At 44.7% G+C, this 20,682-nt stretch overlaps 2 protein-coding genes across 3 annotated transcripts in view; both read left to right on the top strand.

Moving 5' to 3' along the window:
* Tll2 (tolloid like 2) overlaps positions 1-5,096 on the top strand; it is a gene marked incomplete at its 5' end in the record, with an annotated part of 50,488 nt that extends 45,392 nt beyond the window's left edge. The window contains one exon of the mRNA XM_015494572.2: positions 812-5,096. Coding sequence (XP_015350058.2) covers positions 812-946 — 135 coding nt within the window. The remainder of the gene's footprint in view (positions 1-811) is intronic.
* A 1,136-nt stretch (positions 5,097-6,232) lies between these two features.
* Opalin (oligodendrocytic myelin paranodal and inner loop protein) lies at positions 6,233-20,656 on the top strand. 2 transcript variants are annotated; one of them, XM_048807062.1, is made up of 6 exons: positions 6,246-6,632; positions 10,325-10,360; positions 13,479-13,514; positions 15,210-15,335; positions 17,245-17,301; positions 19,162-20,656. In XM_048807062.1, the coding sequence occupies exons 1-6, from the start codon at positions 6,498-6,500 to the stop codon at positions 19,333-19,335; spliced, it is 564 nt and encodes a 187-aa protein (XP_048663019.1). In that variant the 5' UTR covers positions 6,246-6,497; the 3' UTR covers positions 19,336-20,656. The 2 variants fall into 2 exon arrangements, with proteins under 2 accessions (XP_048663020.1, XP_048663019.1); XM_048807063.1 differs by lacking the exon at positions 15,210-15,335 and having other exon boundaries at positions 6,233-6,632.
* Positions 20,657-20,682: the final 26 nt, after the last annotated feature.

Genomic DNA, 20,682 nt, shown 5'->3' with positions numbered 1-20,682 from the left:
GTCAAAGCCTTTGGAATCACGGGAGCTCCTTGTACACAGAAAACTGACATAGTATTTACGCCTTTCAATAATTTCCCTCCATCTACCTTCACCCTACAAAAAAGAAAGAATGGATGTACTGCCTGGGATACAGTCCTTCCGACTGTGGAGAGGAGCCTTGGCGGGTCCCGAGCACAGCGCTCTGTGGGAAGCCCCATTTGGCTCTACTAGGACCTGGCAGGTGGCAGTCTTGGAACTTGCCAGAACCTTTCTGACAGGTGTAGTCAGCTCCAGTGCACATTTTGTCCTTGGACAGGACATAACCTAAAGATTGGTCCTTGGTTTTGGTCCCCTGGGAAACACAGGGGTGAAATGACAGAACTGGGTGAGGCGTGGCACGTAATTCACAGTCAGAAAGAGCTGAGCTCAGGTCCTACCCACCTGTATGCACTTGAGTCTTGGTTTCCTCAGTGTGAATGGAGGGAGTACCTGCCTCATAAAGTTCTTGCAAGTGTCCATGAGGTCAGATCTGGAAGTGCTGGGCACAGTGCCTGGCCCACCTGTGCACCTCATAAACCACAGGTTCTCTGTGATCTGTGGGTCTAGGAGCGTGTTTGGAAAAGCAGGGCTCAGGGAACTTTCTGGAGAATTTGCAGTGCTTTCCTTTGGAAAGGATCTCATTTGGATGCCCTCTGTCTGCAGTGCCAGGGACACCTCGTGGCTGCATTGGCCATCCAGTGTCCTTGGGTATGGTCCTGTCCCATCCTCGTTTAAACTCCAGTCACAGCCAACTGACCTCAGGTCCCCTGGTTTCCCTTTCTCCTTTTCTTAGCCACTGGAAGAGATCTACTCTGCAGGGGATTCCCTGATGATTCGCTTCCACACGGATGACACCATCAACAAGAAAGGCTTTCATGCTCGATATACCAGCACCAAGTTCCAGGATGCCCTGCACATGAAGAAATAACGCCCACGTCCTTGAAAGATAGGAACTGAGAATGTTCTTACAACAGCAGCACCTGGCAAATCAGCCCTGAAACAGTGTACAGGATTTTTTTCAAGCAAAAACTCAAAATCCAGTCTTGAAGGTCTATATTTGGATGAAGCCCCACATGCATGTTTGGCCAAGGAGGAGAGATGTCCCTCTGGTTCCAGTGACAGTGTTGTCAGTGGTGGGCCTCTGGAGATTACGGCCTGAAGTCCACTCAAGCTGTGCTTCTTCCTGCTCGCTCTCCTTCCCTTGTTCCTGGGGGGCCAGAGGCCAGCTCTGGAGTTGGTCAGTCCTCTTCCTCCTGCTTCCATAGGTGCCAGGAAATGTGACCAAATCCTGGAGACGCAGGTTACACTGAGCAGTGAGAATAAAAGCTTGGCCGACTTGTTACAGCTTTGGCTGGAAACTTTTGCCTTTTCTCCTCCAGGGACATGTCAACCAGGAAACCTGAAAAGGTAGACATCCAGGGAAAAGAGACATCACAGCAAGCAGCACACACAAGAGCTCTGAGCACCAGCATTATCATCGCTAAGGTGGAAGACCTCAGGCATGGCCCTCCCTGCCCTCTCTAGGCTTCTCCATCCCTCATTGCACTAAGGGACCATAGCATCCACTAAACTCCAGCAGAACGTTTGCTGTGGAGAATTCTTAGTTTGCCAAGAATAAAACATCCTGGCTCATTCTGATAGTCCCTCGATCACTGACTTGAGGATCCCCATCTGTGCTTGGGGGAGGTTCCTGGGCCTGGAAGACCCTCCAGCGATGGAAACATGTGCTGCTGTGAACCTTGACTCCCTGACAGCGGGTTCAAACTGCACCTGCAAGACGTGCAAAGACATCTCAGGAGGGGCCCGTTCAGGTCCCTCTCAGGTGAACACTGTGGAAAACTGGTTCATTCTGTTATGTAGGAATCATCACCTGGTGGAACAAGTCCACTTGTGACCAATCTCCTGTAATCAGACAGGTTCAAGAGTGTGCTGGTGACTTTTCTCAGATTAACTAGCATCCGATCAATGGAACGCTAGCATTCGGTCAACTTGCAATCAGGATTCACAACATGCGGCACTTGTTCTAGGGAAGTATGGGGGATGATGTTTACATAATTTTAGCACCTCAAGGTATAATTTAAACAGTGATGTAGTTTTGAATGGCATTTCATTAAGGCATCTATGGGCATTATGAGCTAAAAGCTGTGGTATGTTAGCTTTAAAAGAGTATTTATGTTGGAATAATTTAAAAATAATGTTTACATGACAGTAAGTCCTGTTTGGCTGGTGTGTTGAAAACAGGGCGGCCCCTGAGAGTACTTCCACTCAGAGCCAAGACGCTCCCCAGCCCTGGAATTCCTTTGGGATCAATCATCGTGTTGAACACAGTATTTGTAAAAGGCTAGAGGTTCTATTTTTAAAAGATCAGAATATGCCGCCAGAAGATGATGTTCCATTAAATGATGGCTGGGAGTAAAAACTCAAATAATACAAAGAAGAGTAAAAGAAGTGCAGGGGAATACTTTTTTTCCCTTAAAACAGAAAGAAATCAAATTAATTAATAATAATAATAATAATAATATATGTCTGTATATATGTAAGTATGTAAAGGATCAGCTTTCAAAGCCTTAATCAATGCAGTGTGAAGAATGCCCACCCACTAGTGGAGCTTTGTTGTACAGGCCCCGGTGCTGGCCCTATGTGTTTTGCTGTCACCAAGCTCTCCTCTGGCTTTCCTTGGCCCTGGACTGAGTTTCAGCCTCCATTCTCACATCTTGGTAGATGGCAGACCCTGCCCAGGATGAACTTTGAGGTGACCAATGGAGTCCCTATTCTCACGGTTCAGACCCCTCCTGCCTGTTCTGGTGGGTTCTGCTGCTCAGATCTGTGGATCTTCTGAGGTTGATTTTGTCCCATTTTGTCTGTCAATGTTGAAACTGAAATCAGAATGCATAAGGAGGACGCTAAGGGTCTCTCTCCAAGGAGATGAGAATTCTGCATTTTTAACCTTGAGAAGTTTTAAGTAAGATGAAGAGATTCCACGGAGATGTGGGAGGGAGGGAGAAACAGGGCTGGTTTCAGCATTGGGTACCCTGGTGACACACTGATGATTCATTGCTTTAGTGTGAATGTTTCCAAAAATACACGACTCCAACCACTGTCACCATGTGGCCAATTCACAACAATGGGGCCCTTATGAAAACCTTTATTTAGGCCTGTGAGTGACGTAGACCCAGAAGACAAGCTCTAATTCAGCTGGGGCTGGACAGGCCCTCCTCTGGAAGCCTGAACCCTTGGGGATCTACGCAGGACACAGTCCTGCAAAGAGCTTCAAGGCTGACTTCGCAAGGTAAAGTCCATTAGGCAGAAAGACCCAGGCCCCTGCACGGGCTCTTCCAATTGCTCAGCAACCTGCCTGCAGATGTCTCTGGAAGTGGACGAAGGAGCCAGAGGATGACCCTTCATCTTGCTTTGTCCTTTAACTGTGTGCCATGCCTTGGGTGTCACAGAGCTTCAAGACTAGAGAATTAACTTCAAACGAAGTTACCTGGTGGAGTTTGGGATCTGGGTCTCCAGCCTGGTCTAATTTTAGTGTAATCAGAGCTCACAGAAGCCAGGGCCTGCAGCCGAGAGCAAGAGAAGGGTCTCGATTTAACATTAGGCAGTAGAATTTCTTCAAACAGAGGAGGCAAGGCTGTGTACTGATTCACTATTTTCTCTATTTTCCTCTAAAGTTTCCATTTCTATTTTACTACTTCCCTCAAAAGTGTCATAGAATCCACAAATGGCTCACCCTGTTTAAATTATTTGTTAAATATGGGCTAACTGGCAGATTCACATAGGAATTTACCATCCACCTGATCTGTTTGATAATTCTTGGTATTGTTAGTACTCAGTTTGGGAACAAACGTTTCCTCGGCTTCGGCAGATGTTTTCAAGTTTTTTCTTTATAGATTGAACTTCTGAAAAATAATCCCAGATGCCTAAAAGGTTTCTTTAAAACAAAAAATTAAAGCGTTATCTATAAATGTATGGGTATTTTTTATTTTGAGTAACTTTACATTTCAGGAAATGATGTCAAGGAGAATGTGTGTGTGGAGGGGGTAGCTAACATACATCTGTTTAGAAAGGATGCCTCATTAAACGATGTGGATTTATTGGTGTGTCCTGGGTGTGTGTTACTAGTTCAGACAGAATGGATTCTCTTCATGATCATTTTCTCCACAACCACCAGCACTCGGGCAGGGTGTGGCAGGGGGCTTTCTCTAGAGCCTTCTATCCCCTGGTGAGTGTCAAGCACATAGCCCAGAACACAGTTCCCTACTGGACTCAGAAAAGCACAAGCAAAGCAAAGCAGGCAGCTCTCACACTTGCCCCTTAGCCTTGCACATCCCCAGCCTGGCCAGAGGGTATTGGGCCTGAAACTTCAGTTCTTCAGCACAGGTTTGAATCTGCATGTGATAGAAGCATAATTGGCACCAGTTGCACTGATTCAAATGGTGTAGTCATTGGAAACATCCCCACTTTACAGATTAAGAGACTGAGGCTGCCAACTGCCTACGAGCAGACAGCCACCAGCCAGTAGGGTCTCCATGGCCTTAAATGCAGGTCCTACTGTATTCTCTGTCTTGCGGGTACCATCAGATTCAGCTTAGATGGTCACTTTGGTCCTGGGAACTGGAAGGACCCTGAGGCAGAGACCACATTGCTCTTGTTCAATACTGTGTCCCATGCCTGGCCCCTCAGAGGTGACTGAGTCCTGACTGTTCATTGTGTCCCCTGAGGATGCCCTTATTTCATTCTGGGCATTTCAATTAGTCTCTGAAGTCGGACCCAGGCACCAGGGTTTTTATAAGCCTCCTGGGTGATTCAGGTGTGTAACCAGGATGGAAAACCCACCTAGTTCCAAGATAACCTGGTCCCCTCCATCATGCCACTAATCCTCCTCAGAGTCACTAGCAGCCACCAACTGAGAAGCAGATGGCTGCTCCAACCTTTCCTAGGCAGCGACTGGTACAGTCAGCTGCCACCCCCTCTTCTTGAAACAGGCATTTTCTGTGACCCCAGACCTCGGATTTTCCTCTCATGCAGCCTTTCTTGCTAACTATGCCTCCTCTACCAGGCCCCTAAAATGTCCGCAGCCCTGGGTCTCTATTCTGGTCCTCTGCTCTGCCCACCTGCAGCTTTAAACCCATCCACAGGCCGCCACCAAATGGACATCTTCAGTCCCAGACCCCCTTTATCTCATTGCCCAGTCAGCACCTCCACCTGGCTGCCTCAGAACTACTAAGGTTATAGCACCCGATGTGGAGCTTGGGTTCCCCCATCCAAATCTGCTTTCCCAGTAGCACGACCCTAAGCAAACTGTGCCTCGAGCCCCATCAGTCAAGCCCCAAGCCCGGGAGCTGGCTTTGTTCTGCCCTTTCCCTCACATTCTGTCCTCCCCTGCCTCAGATTTCCCCATCATCAGCTCTCGCTGCCTTAACCTCCAAAACAGCTCACAAGCCCATTCCAGCCAGTCTCCTGCTTCCACTCTTGTACCTGTGATCCATGCTCCAAGGAGAAGCCAGGGTGAGCTTTGTTGGTATCACTGGGTTCATGCGCTCACATGAAACCCTCGAAAATCTTCCTGCTGCCCTCAGAATAAAAATCCCCCCCGCACCCCGCCATGTCTAGTCCTCGGGCCTCAGGCTCACTCATTTGCCCTTACCCTCTTTCCAGGTTGCTCCGAGGTTTCTGTTGGCTGTGCTGGCCTACTTCCCCTTCCGTGACACATGGAGACCGTGGAGCTTTGCCTTTGCTGTGCCCCGTGCCTGGGGCTCCCCTCAGCCCTCACGTGTAGGCCTCTTCTCATTTTCCATGTGCAACTTGAAGGTCATCTCCAGAGTTGTCTAAAGCTATGACCGCGGGTCACTTCACTTGCTCTCTCCTTACGCCCCTCTTTGCTCCTCACAGGGTGGTTTCCATTTAAGTGACCCGTTGATTGACCATTGGTTGCAATTCTGGTTTTGTTGGCAACTCACTCACCATCTTAAGGAAGCAAATTCAGGGCTACTGAAAGCCACCTGAATCCACAGCTTCCTCAACTAGAGGGGGGTCCCACTGGGAAATGTGAGGACAGGAGGCCAAGAAGCCAAACTCACTGATGACTGAGTGTGTCCTTCACTGGCAGCGACAGGCCTGCCTCAGGGTGGCTCCAGCACCCACCCCGCAGGCGTCCTCAGCTCAGGCTGGTAGCACGGGACTCCCTCATGGCCAGGAACATGGTCCATGCAGATGCCTGTCAGCTGGGGACAGAGCGGCCAGCCTCAGCCCGTGTCACCCATTGTTTCTAAAGAGCTGGCAGCTGCAGGAGCCACCAAGCTCTCAGGCCAGCTGTGGTGTCTTTGCTGAGATTGAAGAAGCTGCCTGGATAGTAAGAAGAACAGAAAATAAAGACAAAGAGGATGGAGGGCCCCGACCATTGATAGTGACCAGGGAACAGGAGCCCATCTTTCCCAAGGGACGGGCCGAGGGCTTGGCTACTCCCCTGCCCATAAATGGCGTGGCCCTGGCTCTCTTGGAGCCACCTCACCCTGCCTCCCCAGCACTCCCAGCTGGATGTTCCTACAGATGGGAGACCCAAGGCAGTAAGGCCAGTGTTTGGAGAGGATCCTGGGAGGCTATCGGCAATGGTGAGTGGGTGCTGGCCTCTTAGCCTAACCTTCCTTTCTCTCCATAAAAACTAATTCTCAGGCCTTAAGGTGCTGGTCTCCTAATTCAATCAACTATAACTGAACCCTCAGCACAATGAAGGGCTTGGGTTTTAATTATTTTCCTATCTATGAAATACTAATTATTCCCCAACATTCTTATCTAACAATAGCTGATCTCATCTTTAAGTTTGATATTTTTATTTATTTATTTTTATTTATTTCTTACAAGGATGGGGAGTGGATGTCTCAGCTCTGTTTCCTTCCTGGGGAAGCCAGGGGTCTCATCAATGATTTTATCTTTCTTGTTTGTTCTGTCCTCCCTCTGCTATGTTATCAGCAACATGTGTGTTCCTAAGTTCCATCTGAAGCTTCCCACCTTTCTTATTGATTTATGATAGGAATTTGGTTGAATCAAGTGAAGTTTGCTAAGTTGGGAGAGAAAACAGAAGAGGCCTTTGATTTCTTTATTGAAGAATTATGGAAACAACCTGGGTGTCTGTCAACAGATGAATGGCTGAAGAAACTGGTGTGTGTGTGTGTGTGTGTGTGTGTGTCTAGAACGGAATATTATTCAGCCTTTAAGAAGGAGGAGATCTTTGGGTCAGCTTTAGCTCAAGCTGCTACTTCCTTACACGGGACTCTCCATCCATCTAAAAAGGAGGAGATCCTGCTATTGGCCACAACCAGATTGGCCCTGAACATTACGCTAAAGGAAATAAGCCAGACACAAAAAGAAAAATACCACATGATCTCACTTATGTAGAATCTAAAAACAAGGATGGGGGATTATTCTGAGGAGTTAAATTTAGACTTAGAGTTAGGAAGACCTGTGGTCTAACCTGATCTATTGCCTACAAGCCGGCGACCTCCAGAAACCCATCTTGTCTCAATGTCCTCACCTGTGATGTAGGGATAACAGTACTCCCCTCGTGGGGAGGTTATGAGAGCAGTGTCCAACACCAGCATACCCTCAATGCCTGTGAGTGATTGCCTCATCTTCCTCTCTTCCCCTCACAAGCAGCAAACTCCTAGTGAAGGACAGCATCCTCCTTTGGAATCCCCCTGTAGCTGGGATACACTGCTCAGCACAAGGCAAGAAGGGCTGGCACTTTGAATTTTGCAACTTTATACTTACAGTTCCATCTAATAAGAATTTCCCGAAGGGCTTCCCCACCCTAACTCTGCTGGCCAGGCCTAAAGGAACATGGCACCACAGGATCCCTCATGTACTACAGGGAAGTACACGGAAGGAGCTGCCACAGACATTATATCCCTTATGTTTACACTGTGAAGTGGGCAGGGCAAGTTAACAGTATCCCATTTTGAGGATGGAAAAGCTGGGAGAATGAATTTGTTGTGAGGGAATGGAGACCCAAGTGACGTATCCAAGATCATATAGCCGTTAAGTGGCAGAGACAGGATTTGAACCCCATCAGGTGGCTCTGAGTCCAGAGTTGCCTCATCCCACCCAGCTGCAGCTCTAAAGGGCACTGCAGCATGTTTTTCTCTCCATGAGAGCACTGTTCTGTTTCTACAAAATGTGAATGTCTTTCTGAAATCGGCCAAAATCATCGTCAGCCACATGTTGATAAACAACACATGCAAAAGCCTGCTTGTTGCTGTCTCCCCTCCTCTGTCCTCCCCGCAAAGGAAGCTTTGTCCTGGGCCTGCTGACTTCAGAGCCCAGCACCCACTGATGAGATCAGCTTGGGGCAGCTGCGTTCAATGCCTTGTAGCCAGCCCGTTTGGTGATAGCATGAAGAACAGTGGTTAGATCCCCAGAGCCAGAGATTCGTGACCTGAGGCCCAGGTGATCCCTTGCTTTAAGGGTGTCCCAGAAGAAGAGGTCTATAGTGCCTGCCGTTCATCTGCAGAAACCACAGGAGTTATCGGGAAGCTGTGTGGTGGAAGACCCTGGTTCTGGTAGCAGCTGATGAGTTGTGTAGACTCAGGCAACCCATTACATTCTTGAGCCTTGATTTCCTTCTCTGTAGCATGAAGGTCCCCTGTTGCTAAGAGACAGAGCAGTGGGCAGAGTGGCCACTGAAGCATTTGAGCTTTTTTTGTTTGGTTGTTTGTTTAACTATTTTTTTAGATATAGATGGACACAATACCTTTTATTTATTTATTTATCTATCTATCCATTATTTATTTATTTATAGGTGGTGCTGAGGATGGAGCCCAGTGCCTTAAACATGCTAGGCACTGTGCCACAACCCCAGCCTTGGATGAGACCACCTTAATTGAAGGACAATGTTGGAGGCTGAGCAAGAGAGAGTATATGTTGTGGGTGCTCAAAACACTTTTGATTCACGGAAGATGATTTTGATTCACATTCAGTAATTCATCTGAATTCCAACCCACCTATTAGCCAAAATGAGTTTTGCTGGGGGGACTATCTGCTCTAACCATCTCTCAGTTCAGATCAGGGTCACATGGACCAAGCTCACTGGCCTGTTTTCAGAGTGAAGCTCTAACTGTTCTCATTTTTCTATAAGATAATTTCTAATGAGCCCTTGGGTCTCAGTCTCTTCTATAAAATGAGGTTATGAGATATAAAATGTCCTTTGAGGCACTTTGGGTCCAAAATATTAGGATCCTTTGGGATTCTTTAATATTTCACAATATTTCTATTTTTGGATAACATTTAATGTTAAAACTTAGCAAACGTGTTGTTCTTAGAATGAGAAAACCTATTCTTGGGGGACTACAGTAGATCAAGAACTGGAGCGCAGGCTGAGCCCTGGTGGACAGGGAGGCTGGGGCTGAAGGAGGCCCGGCCATGGGGTCGTTAATCAGATAGCAAGACTCAGGGGACGGAAATTCCAGAAAGTGAAACAAGGCCTCTGCAGCCCAGGGCAACCAGGGCCAGAAAGGGTCATCTGTTGAGTCAGAGCAGGGTCCACCCATTGTCAGACAGGAAGGGACTTGGTAAAGAGCAGCCTGGAAGACACACCAATGAGCCCAAACTAAGTGACAGAATGGGGACAGGGAGGAGAAAGGAGCCACGGGTAGCTTGAGCAGAGCCTGACCCAGATAAGTGGGCACCGGGGCAGGGTATTTAGTGCCCCCTGAGCTTGCAATCTTTAAACACTGATTCCACACATGGGGATGGGTGAAACTGGGTGCTGAGTGGGGATGGGGGTGGAGGGGGGTGAGCTTCTCCTCTGCTGTCCTGACCAGTTCGGCTCCACAGCCCAGAACCTCTCCCTTGACTTGGCAAAATGAAAGCCGGTCTTTCTCAGTTAACTCTCCAGGGACGGTGGTTTAGGATCAGGTGTTGGAACATGCCTCTTGGGGGCTTATCTTCTGCTCTAAATTCCCATAGTTCTTTCCCTGAAAGAAATTCTTGGGGAAAAAATTGCAGCACCTTTCTGAATTTCGAGTGATGTTACTACTGCCCTCGTGGATCAGGGATCCTGGGCCAGATCCTCCCTGGCTGGTCCCCTAATCTGGTTGGCAACCTAGAGGAGTAGGGGTGGGGACACTGACAATCTGAGGGAAGGGTTCCTGTTGACCTCAGCTCCCCTGCTCCCCTCCTGCCTCTGGGGCTCCCGAGCTGCTGTATGGAATCCATACATTCTTGGGGAGTCCACCAGCGGTGGGGAGCTTGAGGAGTCAGGAGCTTGCTGATGGTTCCTGCCAGGGTTAATGTTTCTTCTCTCTTGCAGAGTTTTTCACTTAACTTCACACTGCCGGCTAACACAGTAAGTACAGCCCCCCTGTTCACCAATCTTCAAACACAGCGAAGGTCAAGGCTGAATTGACACAGGGAACTCCAAAACTCCTCCCACGTACCTTGTGTAGAGGGATGAGTTAGTCAGAGGCACTGGAGAACAGCTGAGGGGTGCTGAGAGCAATGGTTTCAATACAGAAATTATAATAGAAACCTCCTCCCACCCTTAATTCTAATCAACAGAACCCGTGGGTGTGACCCTTTCCCACTCTTTAGGGACTTCACCTACATTTTGACTTTTGTTGTCTTTGTACTAGTGTGTTCTTACTCACCATATAATATTATGTCTTTAAATGTTTTCTGTCAGTCTTCACAACTATAATTGAGGGTAGGCATATATTATTTCTTCAAGTAAAGTATTTCATAAATTGGGAGTGATTTGGTGATTAGCATCATTATATGCTTGTCTGCATTTAAGATGATTTCCTCAGTATGTATTCTGGAAGAAGAATGTTTAGGTCCGTAATGAACATGCTCAGGCTCTTGATCATGACACTTAGTTGTAAGTCAAAATAGAGGGTTTTTTTGATTGTTGAAGGTGGACAGTTTCAATCTACAGTTGATCTCCTGGCTTCTGTCCTCATGCAGTGCAGGGTGACACTAACAGCCAGGCTTGTTTTCTGATCAGCACTGTGCCATGATCGACTGAGGCATCTTCCAGGCCCAGTTTTTTAGTGGTTTGACTGTGCCAAGATTTTCTGATGAGTTAGGTGGTTATTCAAAGAGGACTTCTAAGATGGTACTCATTTGGGCTGTAACATGGGGGCGTAGCTCTACGGAGTGGCAGATGGTTGGACCGTGATAACTTACTGCTGAACTTCTGGTGCCCACCAGTCTGTGTCCGGCTGACTGCCCCCTCCTGGGTGGGGGTCCCTTTTTTCTGAGCCTTGACCTGCCCTGCCTCAGTGCTTCGGCCTCTGCCTGTTGTAGGTGGACAGGTTTCTCCATCCCTCCCTTTACCTGTAGAAATCTTGGTCACTCCTACAACTTTCCCCCTGGCTGCTGGGACCCAGCAGGTCTAGAGAAGCTCCAGGTTTTGCCTTATCCTGGCTTGACCCATCGGTGGGATATTGTAGGGAAGCCTTTGCTTGGTTCAGTAGGGGTGAGTGGGGGAAGACAAAGGCCTTTAGGGTGACAGCCTTCACCTTTTGGAGAAGCTTCTTGGTTAAGGGCTCACTGGTCTATAAGACCATCAGCTTTTGCACCAAGTGACCTGCATCCCAGGCAGCCTCTGGAAAGCCAGGGCAGTAGGTCATCCTACAGCAGTGATGTTTCTCTTTGGTGCTGGGAATGCCAGTGCACGAGGAAGTGGGGGAGGTGGTTACCTGATCAGAACTTCTCCATGGGGAGTTTGAAACAGGGCTGCATAGGCAAGTCAGACTCTGATGCCATTCTGAACTCTCAGGTATGAAAAACTGGGTTGGAGTGTTACATTTGACCTTGGAGGCAGGGTAGCACCAGCAAGGGTCCTAGAACCAAACCACCTGAGTCTATCCCCTAGTGTTTTGTGACTTCACACAAGTTGCTTCATTTATCTGTGCCTCAGTTGCCTCTTCTGTAAAACGGGATCGTTATGATCTTGCCTCACTAGCTGTTGTGAAGAATAAATTAATCAACATGGAAAAGTGTTTGACAGCCTGGCAATCATCAGGTATGCATAAGAGCAGAAAATTCCATCTGGAGAGAGACAGAGAAAGCAAACAGGCCAAGAAGGGCACAGGCCAGAGGCCATACTACTAGGAGAGGTAGAGAGGGGTGGGTTCATCTGACAAGTTCAGTCTCTGAAGAAGCCAACTGGGGCTTCACAAGGCACTTCTGCATCCTTATTTAAACCTGCCCCCCTTTTTTATTGCTAAAGCCACCCCAAGTAGATTTCTGTAATCAGAAGGTAGATGTCTACCTGAAACGATGGCTGACTTTTCTGACCACCTTTAGAAATGAAATGCCTTAGGCAGATGCAGGGTTAGTGCAATATGGGAGTGGGAAGAGTGTGTTCAGACAGAAGTGTAATCACTTAAGTACCAAGTATCCGTTCCTGGTTATCAAATTCCCCCTCTAAGGTGGGCTCCCTGGGAAAGAGGCCTGAGCTTGGAATTCAAACATCCATGTTCAGATTAGATTTATGATTATCTGTGGAGCCTTTGGCAAGTCCCATAATTTCTCTGTTTCATTTTTTTTTTGTAAATTGGAGATAATAGCTATTGAAAATCCCCAGATCTCCATTGTACCCATTGAGACTGTTGAGAGGATTAAATAAAGAACAGATCTGAGCAGAGCTTTGCAAAGCTTAAGAGATAGACAAAAGCTCAAACTTCTGGTACCCCTGTGATCCCTGGAACAACCCTAGAGGTAGCTAGCACTGTCCCTGTTTTATAGAGGGAGAAATGAGGCCGTGGAGCTTGAGTGGAGATCACGGGGATCCCAGACCTGTGCTCTTAATCCCACCTGAAAACACACAGTATAGTCGCAGGTTGAGTTGCTCAGGTAGACCTTTGTTCCCTGAGATTTATTGATCAAGGCAAGACTCTTGTCTGAAGCAGCTCAGAAGTGGATGAGATCCAGCACGCTCCCCCGTGAAGTGGCAATGAACCAGAAACATGTGACATATTCATTCAACATGGACTTGTCCCCAGGAGTAGGGGCCATTTGCAGGCTCAGCCATTTGTGTCATTACAGTTCAAGAACAAAGTCAGTCCTTCCTAAAGAGCCTCGCTTCCGCCAATGTTGAATGTTTATACTCACTTCCCCTCTAAATCTGGGGACAAGTAGGCCAAAGCTGTGCTGAGAGTCCTGGGAAGGCCATGGGGACCAGAGACAGGAGAAAACTTTTTGAGGTGAAAATGTGCCATGGCAGATCCACAGGGTGAATAATAAAGACGCCACCTAAATTGCTGAATTCTTCCTCTTTGTAGCCAAATTTCATTTCAGTTCTTACCTGGGAAGCAGTCAAGGGAGGTTCTGTTTGGTAGTGGTGGTTGTTGACCACTTAGAGAAGGAGTGTGCTTCACCATTTTAGCTTCCCCAGACTGTTCTGCATGGTGTAGTCTATCGATTACTGTTTTCTGACAATATGTTCTGGTTTCACACAGACTTCCTCTCCAGTTGTTACAGGTGGGAAAGAAGCAGTAAGTATACTCTTAAATTATCCAGACTTGGCTTGGTCATTTATAAAATGGGGATAAGAATGCTCTATCCATATCGTGCATTTGTTTTGAGGATTAATGTTTGGCATGTGAACAGTCACCAAGCCCAGACCCTGGCTCAACCATTATTCTTAGGACCCTCTAAGCTCAAGAGTGAGGGAGAGCTCTATTTGTGCAATAAGAATTGTAATGCATTCCACTGTCATCTATAAATAAAACATAAAAAATAAAAAGAGTGAGGGAGAACCTACACAATCACAGGTGGATTTCACAAAGTGTTGAGCAAAAGAAGCCGGACATGAAAGACCACACACCTTACATTTGCATCTATACAATGTTGAAAACAGGCAAAATCATCTATGGTGATAAATTTCAGTATTTTAGTGCTCACATGTGGGGAGATGAAGGGAATATGGGGGGCTCCTGGAGCCCTGGCAGGATTGTTTCTTGGTGTGAATGTTGGTTATATGAGTATGTTCTTCATTGAAAACTCATCAACCTGTGTATTTATGATTTTATACTTAACTGTTCTATAATAGAATCATACCCCTCAGAAAGTGAAGGAGAACCCAGACTTTCATTAAGCAGCACATTAATAAGGATTCTGTTGATTGTCTTCAGTATTTCCAGAAACAAGTCTGCAAATCCAAAAAGTCATGTGGCTACAAGCACGACTTTCCATTCAGATGAAGTGGACATTTGAAAACTGGCTAATGCATTTAAGATAAATACATTTGAAAAGTCACACCAAAATGGTGTGGGACATAATAAAAGCTTTTGCTTTTTGCCAGACTCATAGGTGAATGTGGTGTCTAATTGTTGCTCTGTGTGGCACCTCAGCTTTTCCTACGTGGAGACACTTGTGTTTCTTTTCACAGAAACTCTTGTTTAGATCAGTTGTCCATTCTCTTCTAGGTTACCCCTCTTAAAAAAATTCTTTTTAGTTGTAGATGGACACAGTGCCTTTATTTTATTTTATTTTATTTTTTTAATGTGGTGCTGAGGATTGAACCCAGTGCCTTCCACATGCGAGGTGAGCACTCTACCACTGAGCTACAACCCCAGCCCATAGATTACTCTTCTTGCAACTGATTTAAACTAAGTAAATCAAGTCCTATGAAAGCAAGTCCCTTGTCATGCAGGGTACAAACTTCTTAAAAAAATAATGTTTCATTACTCTTCTGATTTTGTATATGATACATGCAGCCTTTTTTTTAATTTAATTTTTTGGGTACCAGGGATTGAACTCAGGGGCACTTGACCACTGAGCCACATCTCCAGACCTAAAATTTTGTGTTTTATTTAGAGACAGGGTCTCACTGAGTTGCTTAGAGCCTCGCTTTAGCTGAGGCTGACTTTGAACTAGTGATCCTCCTGCCTCAGCCTCCTTGATTACAGGCATGTGCCACCATGACCAGCTTTTTGTTTTATTTGTTTGTTTGTTTATTCATTCATTCATTTACATATTTTTTAGTTATAGATGGACACGATGCCTTTTTTAATTCACTGATTTTTATGTGGTGCTGAGGATCAAACCCAGTGCCTCACACGTACTAGGCAAGCACTCTACCACTGAGCCCCAGCCCCAGCCCTTGGTTTTATTTTTGATCTGCTGAATTATTCCTTCCATCTTGAAGATTCGGGGCTTCCCTGACCATGTTTCTCTCTCTGTGCCAGGACTGTGGGCCTTCTCTTGGGTTAGCCGCGGGCATCCCGTCCCTGGTGGCTGCAGCCCTGCTGGTGGCCTTACTACTTACTTTGATTCACCAGAGAAGACGAAGAAGCAGCCATGAGTCCGCTGAGGTGATGACCAGATTCTTTGGGTCTGGACGTGCTGCAGGAATCAGTATTTCAGTGAACTTGCTTTTAGGCTAAAAGCATGAGAATCCACAGCCAGTGTTGCTCCCTGAGGCCATGGTGATGGGAGTGGCTGTGCCACAATTCCCACTTCAGACCTGACGCTGTGCTCCGGCAGAGCTGAGTAGCCCACAACTCTCAGGCCCCTTGAGGAAGTCACTGGCCTTGGGGATGTATGAGGTGTCCTCCAGAGCTGGGGAGGGGGTGTTTGCTGCCTTGGCAAATGTGTCTGTACGGTGGGTCTGTTTTCCAAGTGGAGGGGCAAAAAGGGCACAAGCTTCACAAGGTGAGGACGGAGGTGAGGTGAGGAAAGACGGGAGAAGAGCAGTGCCGAGGTATCGTTGGTCGGGATGAGGCCAAGACAGACCTGCCCGTTTCCTAGTCTGTGCACAGTTTACAAGAGCATGCACATCTGCCTCCCACGCCCGAGTGCCAGATTGCGCAGAATTCAAAGGCCGCCCAGACTGATACCCAGCAAGCTTCCCTGGTTGTGATCACATAGACTCTCGCTTCTAATTCTACCCTGTTTATAAACATCCCTGGTTGTTTTCACAGTGCTAAGTAAGCACTAACGGGGAGATAGAAAACCTTGGTTCTTATCCCGGCTCTGCCACCCTATGATTTCTATGATCCTAGACCAGTGATATTTTCTATGCTTTGATTGGTTCAATTCAAAATCAGGATAAAAATTACCTCCCTGAGCTGGGGATATAGCTCAGTGGTAGAGCACTTGGCAAGCATGTGCAAGGCCCTGGATTCAGTCCTCAATGCCAGGAAAAAAAAAACAAACCCTACCCATCCTAGTCTAAGGAGTAGACGAAATCATAAGAACAAAATGACACCTTGGATGGTGAGCATCTGTATATCACATGTAAAGGTGTGTTGACAAGATGTGAACTTTAAACACAGTAGGAAGTACTAGGTGACGGTGGTATTATTTATTTAAGTAATGGTTTCTCACCCTTCAGTGCACTTTAAAATTACCATTCACCAAAACAAATTAAGTCAGAATTTCTGGACAATAGAGCTGTGGCATTGACCCTTTAAAAAATAGATATTTTTATTATGGACACAGTAGTGCTCTCCACCCTTAGAATGATATTTTTATTATGGACACAGTAGGCTCCCAGTCTTAGAATGATACATTCTAAGACTCCACAGTAGATGCTTGATACTGTGGATAATCCTGAACCCTACATATTCATATATACATTATGCATATATACCTATGAAAAAGTTTGATTTATAAATTAGAGTAAGAGATTAACAATAACTAATAACAAAATAGAAAAATTATGATAATATGTTGTAATTAATGTTTTGTGAATGTGGTCTCTTAATTGCATGGGGTGGGTAACATATACAGCATGGATACACTGGATAAAGGGATTGGATGATTACTTTCCAGGTGGGAGAAAGCAGGATGGCCCAAGACTTCATTATGCTGCTCAAAAGAGAAATTTAAAATTTAGATTGTTTTAGGAAGTTTTCATTAACATTTTTTGGGCCCTGTTGTGTCATAGTGACTAAAACTATGGAAAGCAAAATCTTGGACAAAGAGGGATTATTGTACATATACTAGAGTAAAATAGTACAGTGAATCCAATTATCAACTCATGGCCAGTCTTGTTTCTCTCTCCACACCCGATAATTCTGGATTATTTTTAAATAACTCATAGTGACATTTCTTCAGTTTTTTAAGGGAGGTATCATTTTTATTATGTATTTGCTTTGTTTTTAAAGTTTTCTAGTGGTTCTAATATGCATTCAGGTTTAAGGACCACTGAGTCTAATCTGTGGTTATGGTCAAAACTTGTGACTCTTCACTTTTTTTTTTTTTTTTTAACCAATTTAGGAAAGTGAGAGACCATGTGAAATTTCAGAAATCTATGACAATCCCAAGATAGCTGAGGTAAGAATTTTTATTATAATCTCTATAAATGACTAATACAGTAGTAAGCAAGCTAATGCACAAAGTACACATGAGCAAATGGAAGGGATGCGGCCAAATGAAGCTCAAGCACAAAGGAGGTTCTTTATGCATTTTTATTGGAGTTCAAGTAAATTTATTATTAGAAAATTAATTTCATATCATCTATTTCACTGACAAATTGAAAGAGAAATATTGGGTGACCACCTCATTGGGAGAAGAGAGTTTGAAACAAACTCAACAATCCCTTCTGATATGAACTTTTAGAAAACCAGAGTAGAAACTTCTTAACTTGCAAAATAACATCATTTTAATAATTACACAAAAATCATACCTAAGCACAAAATTTTGAAAGTATTCTTTTCTTTTTCTGTGATTACCAGATATAAATCAAGAATGCTCATCACTTCTATCCAATATTGCACTTTAGGTCCTAGTCGATACTGTAGGCTAGGGAAAAAAACAGAAAACATAAGACTAAATAGGAAGAAACAAAATTGGCATTATTTGCAGATTATATGTTTGTCTACATAGAAAAGCCAAATAAGGGCTGGGGATGTGGCTCAAGCTGTAGCACGCTTGCCTGGCATGCATGCGGCCCGGGTTCGATCCTCAGCACCACATACAAACAAAGATGTTGTGTCCGCCGAAAACTAAAAAATAAATGTTAAAATTCTCTCTCTCTCTCTCTCTCTCTCTCTCTCTCTCTCAAAAGAAAAAAGAAAAAAGAAAAGCCAAATAATCTAAACATAAATTATTAGAATTAACAAGATATTTGAACAAGTTCAGTGGATACAAAAATCAATGTACAAAGTAATGTGCATTTCTCGAGATCAGCAACAAGTAGAAAAAAGTAATTTTATGAATTATCACTTTACAGTGGTAATAAAAATATATAGAATGCTGAAGAATAAATGTAACAAAAATATGTAATCCTTTCATGGAAAATAATAAAAATTTAGTAAAAGACACTAATACCTGAATAATGCAGGTATATACCATGCTCCTGGGTAGGAAAATCAGTAGCACAAAGATGTCAAACACCACAAATTTATGGTTACTTTATTACCTAGTAATTTAATTTAATCCTAGTAGATTTTTTTCATGAAATTAATTAAAGTTTTTCTACAATCTATATGAAATAGGCAGAAAAAATATTTTAAAAGAAATCACGAACAGATAAAACCAATAGAAAACCAATAGCAAGAGGCTGGGATTGTGGCTCAGCGGTAGAGCACTCGCCTCACATGTGTGGGGCCCTTGGTTCCATCCTCAGCACCACATAAAAATAAATAAATGAAATGGAGGTATTGTGTCCAACTACAACTAAAAAATAATCAAATATTAAAAAAAGAAAAGAAAACCAATAGCAAGATGATAGATTTAACCCCAACCATACCAATAATCCCATTAAATGTAAATTATCTAAATATCCTCAGTTAAAAGGCAGAGATATTAGATTGTCTATAAAAACAAGATCCAACTATAAGATGTCCACAAAACCCAACTTTAAATACACAGACCGGGACAGATTAAAAGTTAAAGGTCGGAAAAAGAGACACTATGCTAACAATAAGCAAAAGTGTTGAGTGACCTAAGAGCCTCCCATGGCAGTAAGTTCAGGCAATTACAGACCCTTCTTTTCTGTTTTTTGTCCCTCGAGGGTTACTGTATTTCCTCATCTGATGTCCAATGTCTTGAATACTATCATTTTAAATGTTTTATCTGATTTGGGTTTGTTTCATGTGGGAGGGTAAATATATATAGCTGCTGTTACTCCATCTTGGTCAGAAGCAGAAGCCTCTAGTGTATTTTTTTTTTTTAAATCTCTGTTCTCTCAAGAATCCTAGGAGGTCACCCACTGATGAGAATACAATAGGAGCACAAGAAGCCCACATATATGTGAAGACTGTAGTGGGAAGCGAGGAGCCCCTGCCTGACACTTACCGTCCTCCTGAAGAAAGAGAGAGGAGGAGGGGACTCTGGTGGCTTATACCCAGACTGAGTCTAGAATGATATGGCTTCATCATGGAGCAGAGAGGAGCCAAAGACAGCTGAAACCCAGGGATTTGTGCTCGGAGAGGAGATGTACCAAGCTGCTTTTTAACCAATTCAAATTTTATTTATAGGTCTGGAACACTTTGGGGTTGATTTATCTCTTTAAGGGATGGTTCCAATAAGATTCATTCTAACTCTCAGACCTTGTGGTTTAATAAGCAGTGAAGCACCAGGTGAGTTGCCATTTATCAGATACAGCCCCGTAGATCTTGTTCTTGACCCCAGTGGGAACTTGCTTTTCTTTGCGATCTGGGGAAAAGGGTCTGGTTTCTGAGTGTCTTGCTGTCTTCTCATTTTTTTCTTACATCCCTTTTCTTTAAAAAAACAAAACAAAAAAAGAAGAAGAAGATGCAGCAGCTATCAGACCTGGCTTCTATGTCCACCAATGGTCAGCCAAGATCAACCACAAGTTAGGATATAAATGAAACTTACATGAACTGTGCAAGGGGAAGCCAGTTCCTCTTTCTGAATATCTCAGGGTAGAAGTCATGGGGAGCCACACGTTCCCTGACCACATCATACAGCAGTGGAAAGAATATGGCCTCCTGAGCAGGACCTGCCACCAAACAAGCTGTATGGCATTGATTAACTTCTCCAAGCCTCCGTTTTTGGCTTTGCAAAAGAGGCGATGATAGTTCTTGCTTCGTGTGGTCATTGAAAAGATTAAATAAGAAGTAAAGGGAAGTGTTTGCCACTTAGTAGGCATTAAAAATGTTAGTTCTCTCTCCCTAGTCCCTTCCTACCTTTTCCCATATTGCTCGCCTGATAAAGTCAAGCAGCTGATCTCCAGCACTTGTTACCCATAGTCATAAAGTCACCATTGAAATATTTATGGCAAACTTTTTCCATGAACTTCCCCCCAAATTGTTGACATTTAAAGACATTTCCAGGTATCCTTAGTAGCTGGTGAAACTTCAAATCTAGGTGTGATACTGTCTTTACATCGGAACCAGAAAAGGCCAGTTTTTCTTTCAAGTTCCCAATTCCAAGTGCAGGGACTGGCATTTTCACCTTTAGCCTTCAAGATGTTGAAGCTGGTGGAGATTTGCATTTCTTGTTAAAATGATTTTTCTTTACGATGAGGCATTTTGATGAATTTTAGAAATAAGACATTATGATACTTCTGATGACAGTTCCTCAACCATCTTTGACCTTTAGTGCCTTAAGGGTGGTTGCTAAAGATATAATTTCTTTTATTAAAAAGTATCCTTGCAGCACATGATTCTTTAGCCCAAGAATAACATTGCCATTTTATCTTGCTAAGGGCTCTCTCCAGGGAGGCCCCATGGAAAAAGAGAGACCACC

The sequence above is a fragment of the Marmota marmota genome, unplaced genomic scaffold (assembly GCF_001458135.2).
Source record: "Marmota marmota marmota unplaced genomic scaffold, marMar, whole genome shotgun sequence".
Classification (NCBI taxonomy): domain Eukaryota; kingdom Metazoa; phylum Chordata; class Mammalia; order Rodentia; family Sciuridae; genus Marmota; species Marmota marmota.
The sequence above is the reverse complement of the archived record's forward strand: the minus strand, read 5'-3'. Positions and strand labels throughout refer to the sequence as shown.

What these genes read in the sequence shown, in the direction of transcription:
- Opalin (XM_048807062.1), top strand. Translation starts at nt 6,498, where the DNA reads ATGGCGTGGCCCTGGCTCTCTTGGAGCCACCTCACCCTGCCTCCCCAG. An exon ending in TTACAGGTGGGAAAGAAGCA is followed by an intron (nt 13,515 to 15,209) that starts GTAAGTATACTC and finishes TCTCTGTGCCAG; the next exon opens with GACTGTGGGCCTTCTCTTGG. An exon ending in ACAATCCCAAGATAGCTGAG is followed by an intron (nt 17,302 to 19,161) that starts GTAAGAATTTTT and finishes TGTTCTCTCAAG; the next exon opens with AATCCTAGGAGGTCACCCAC.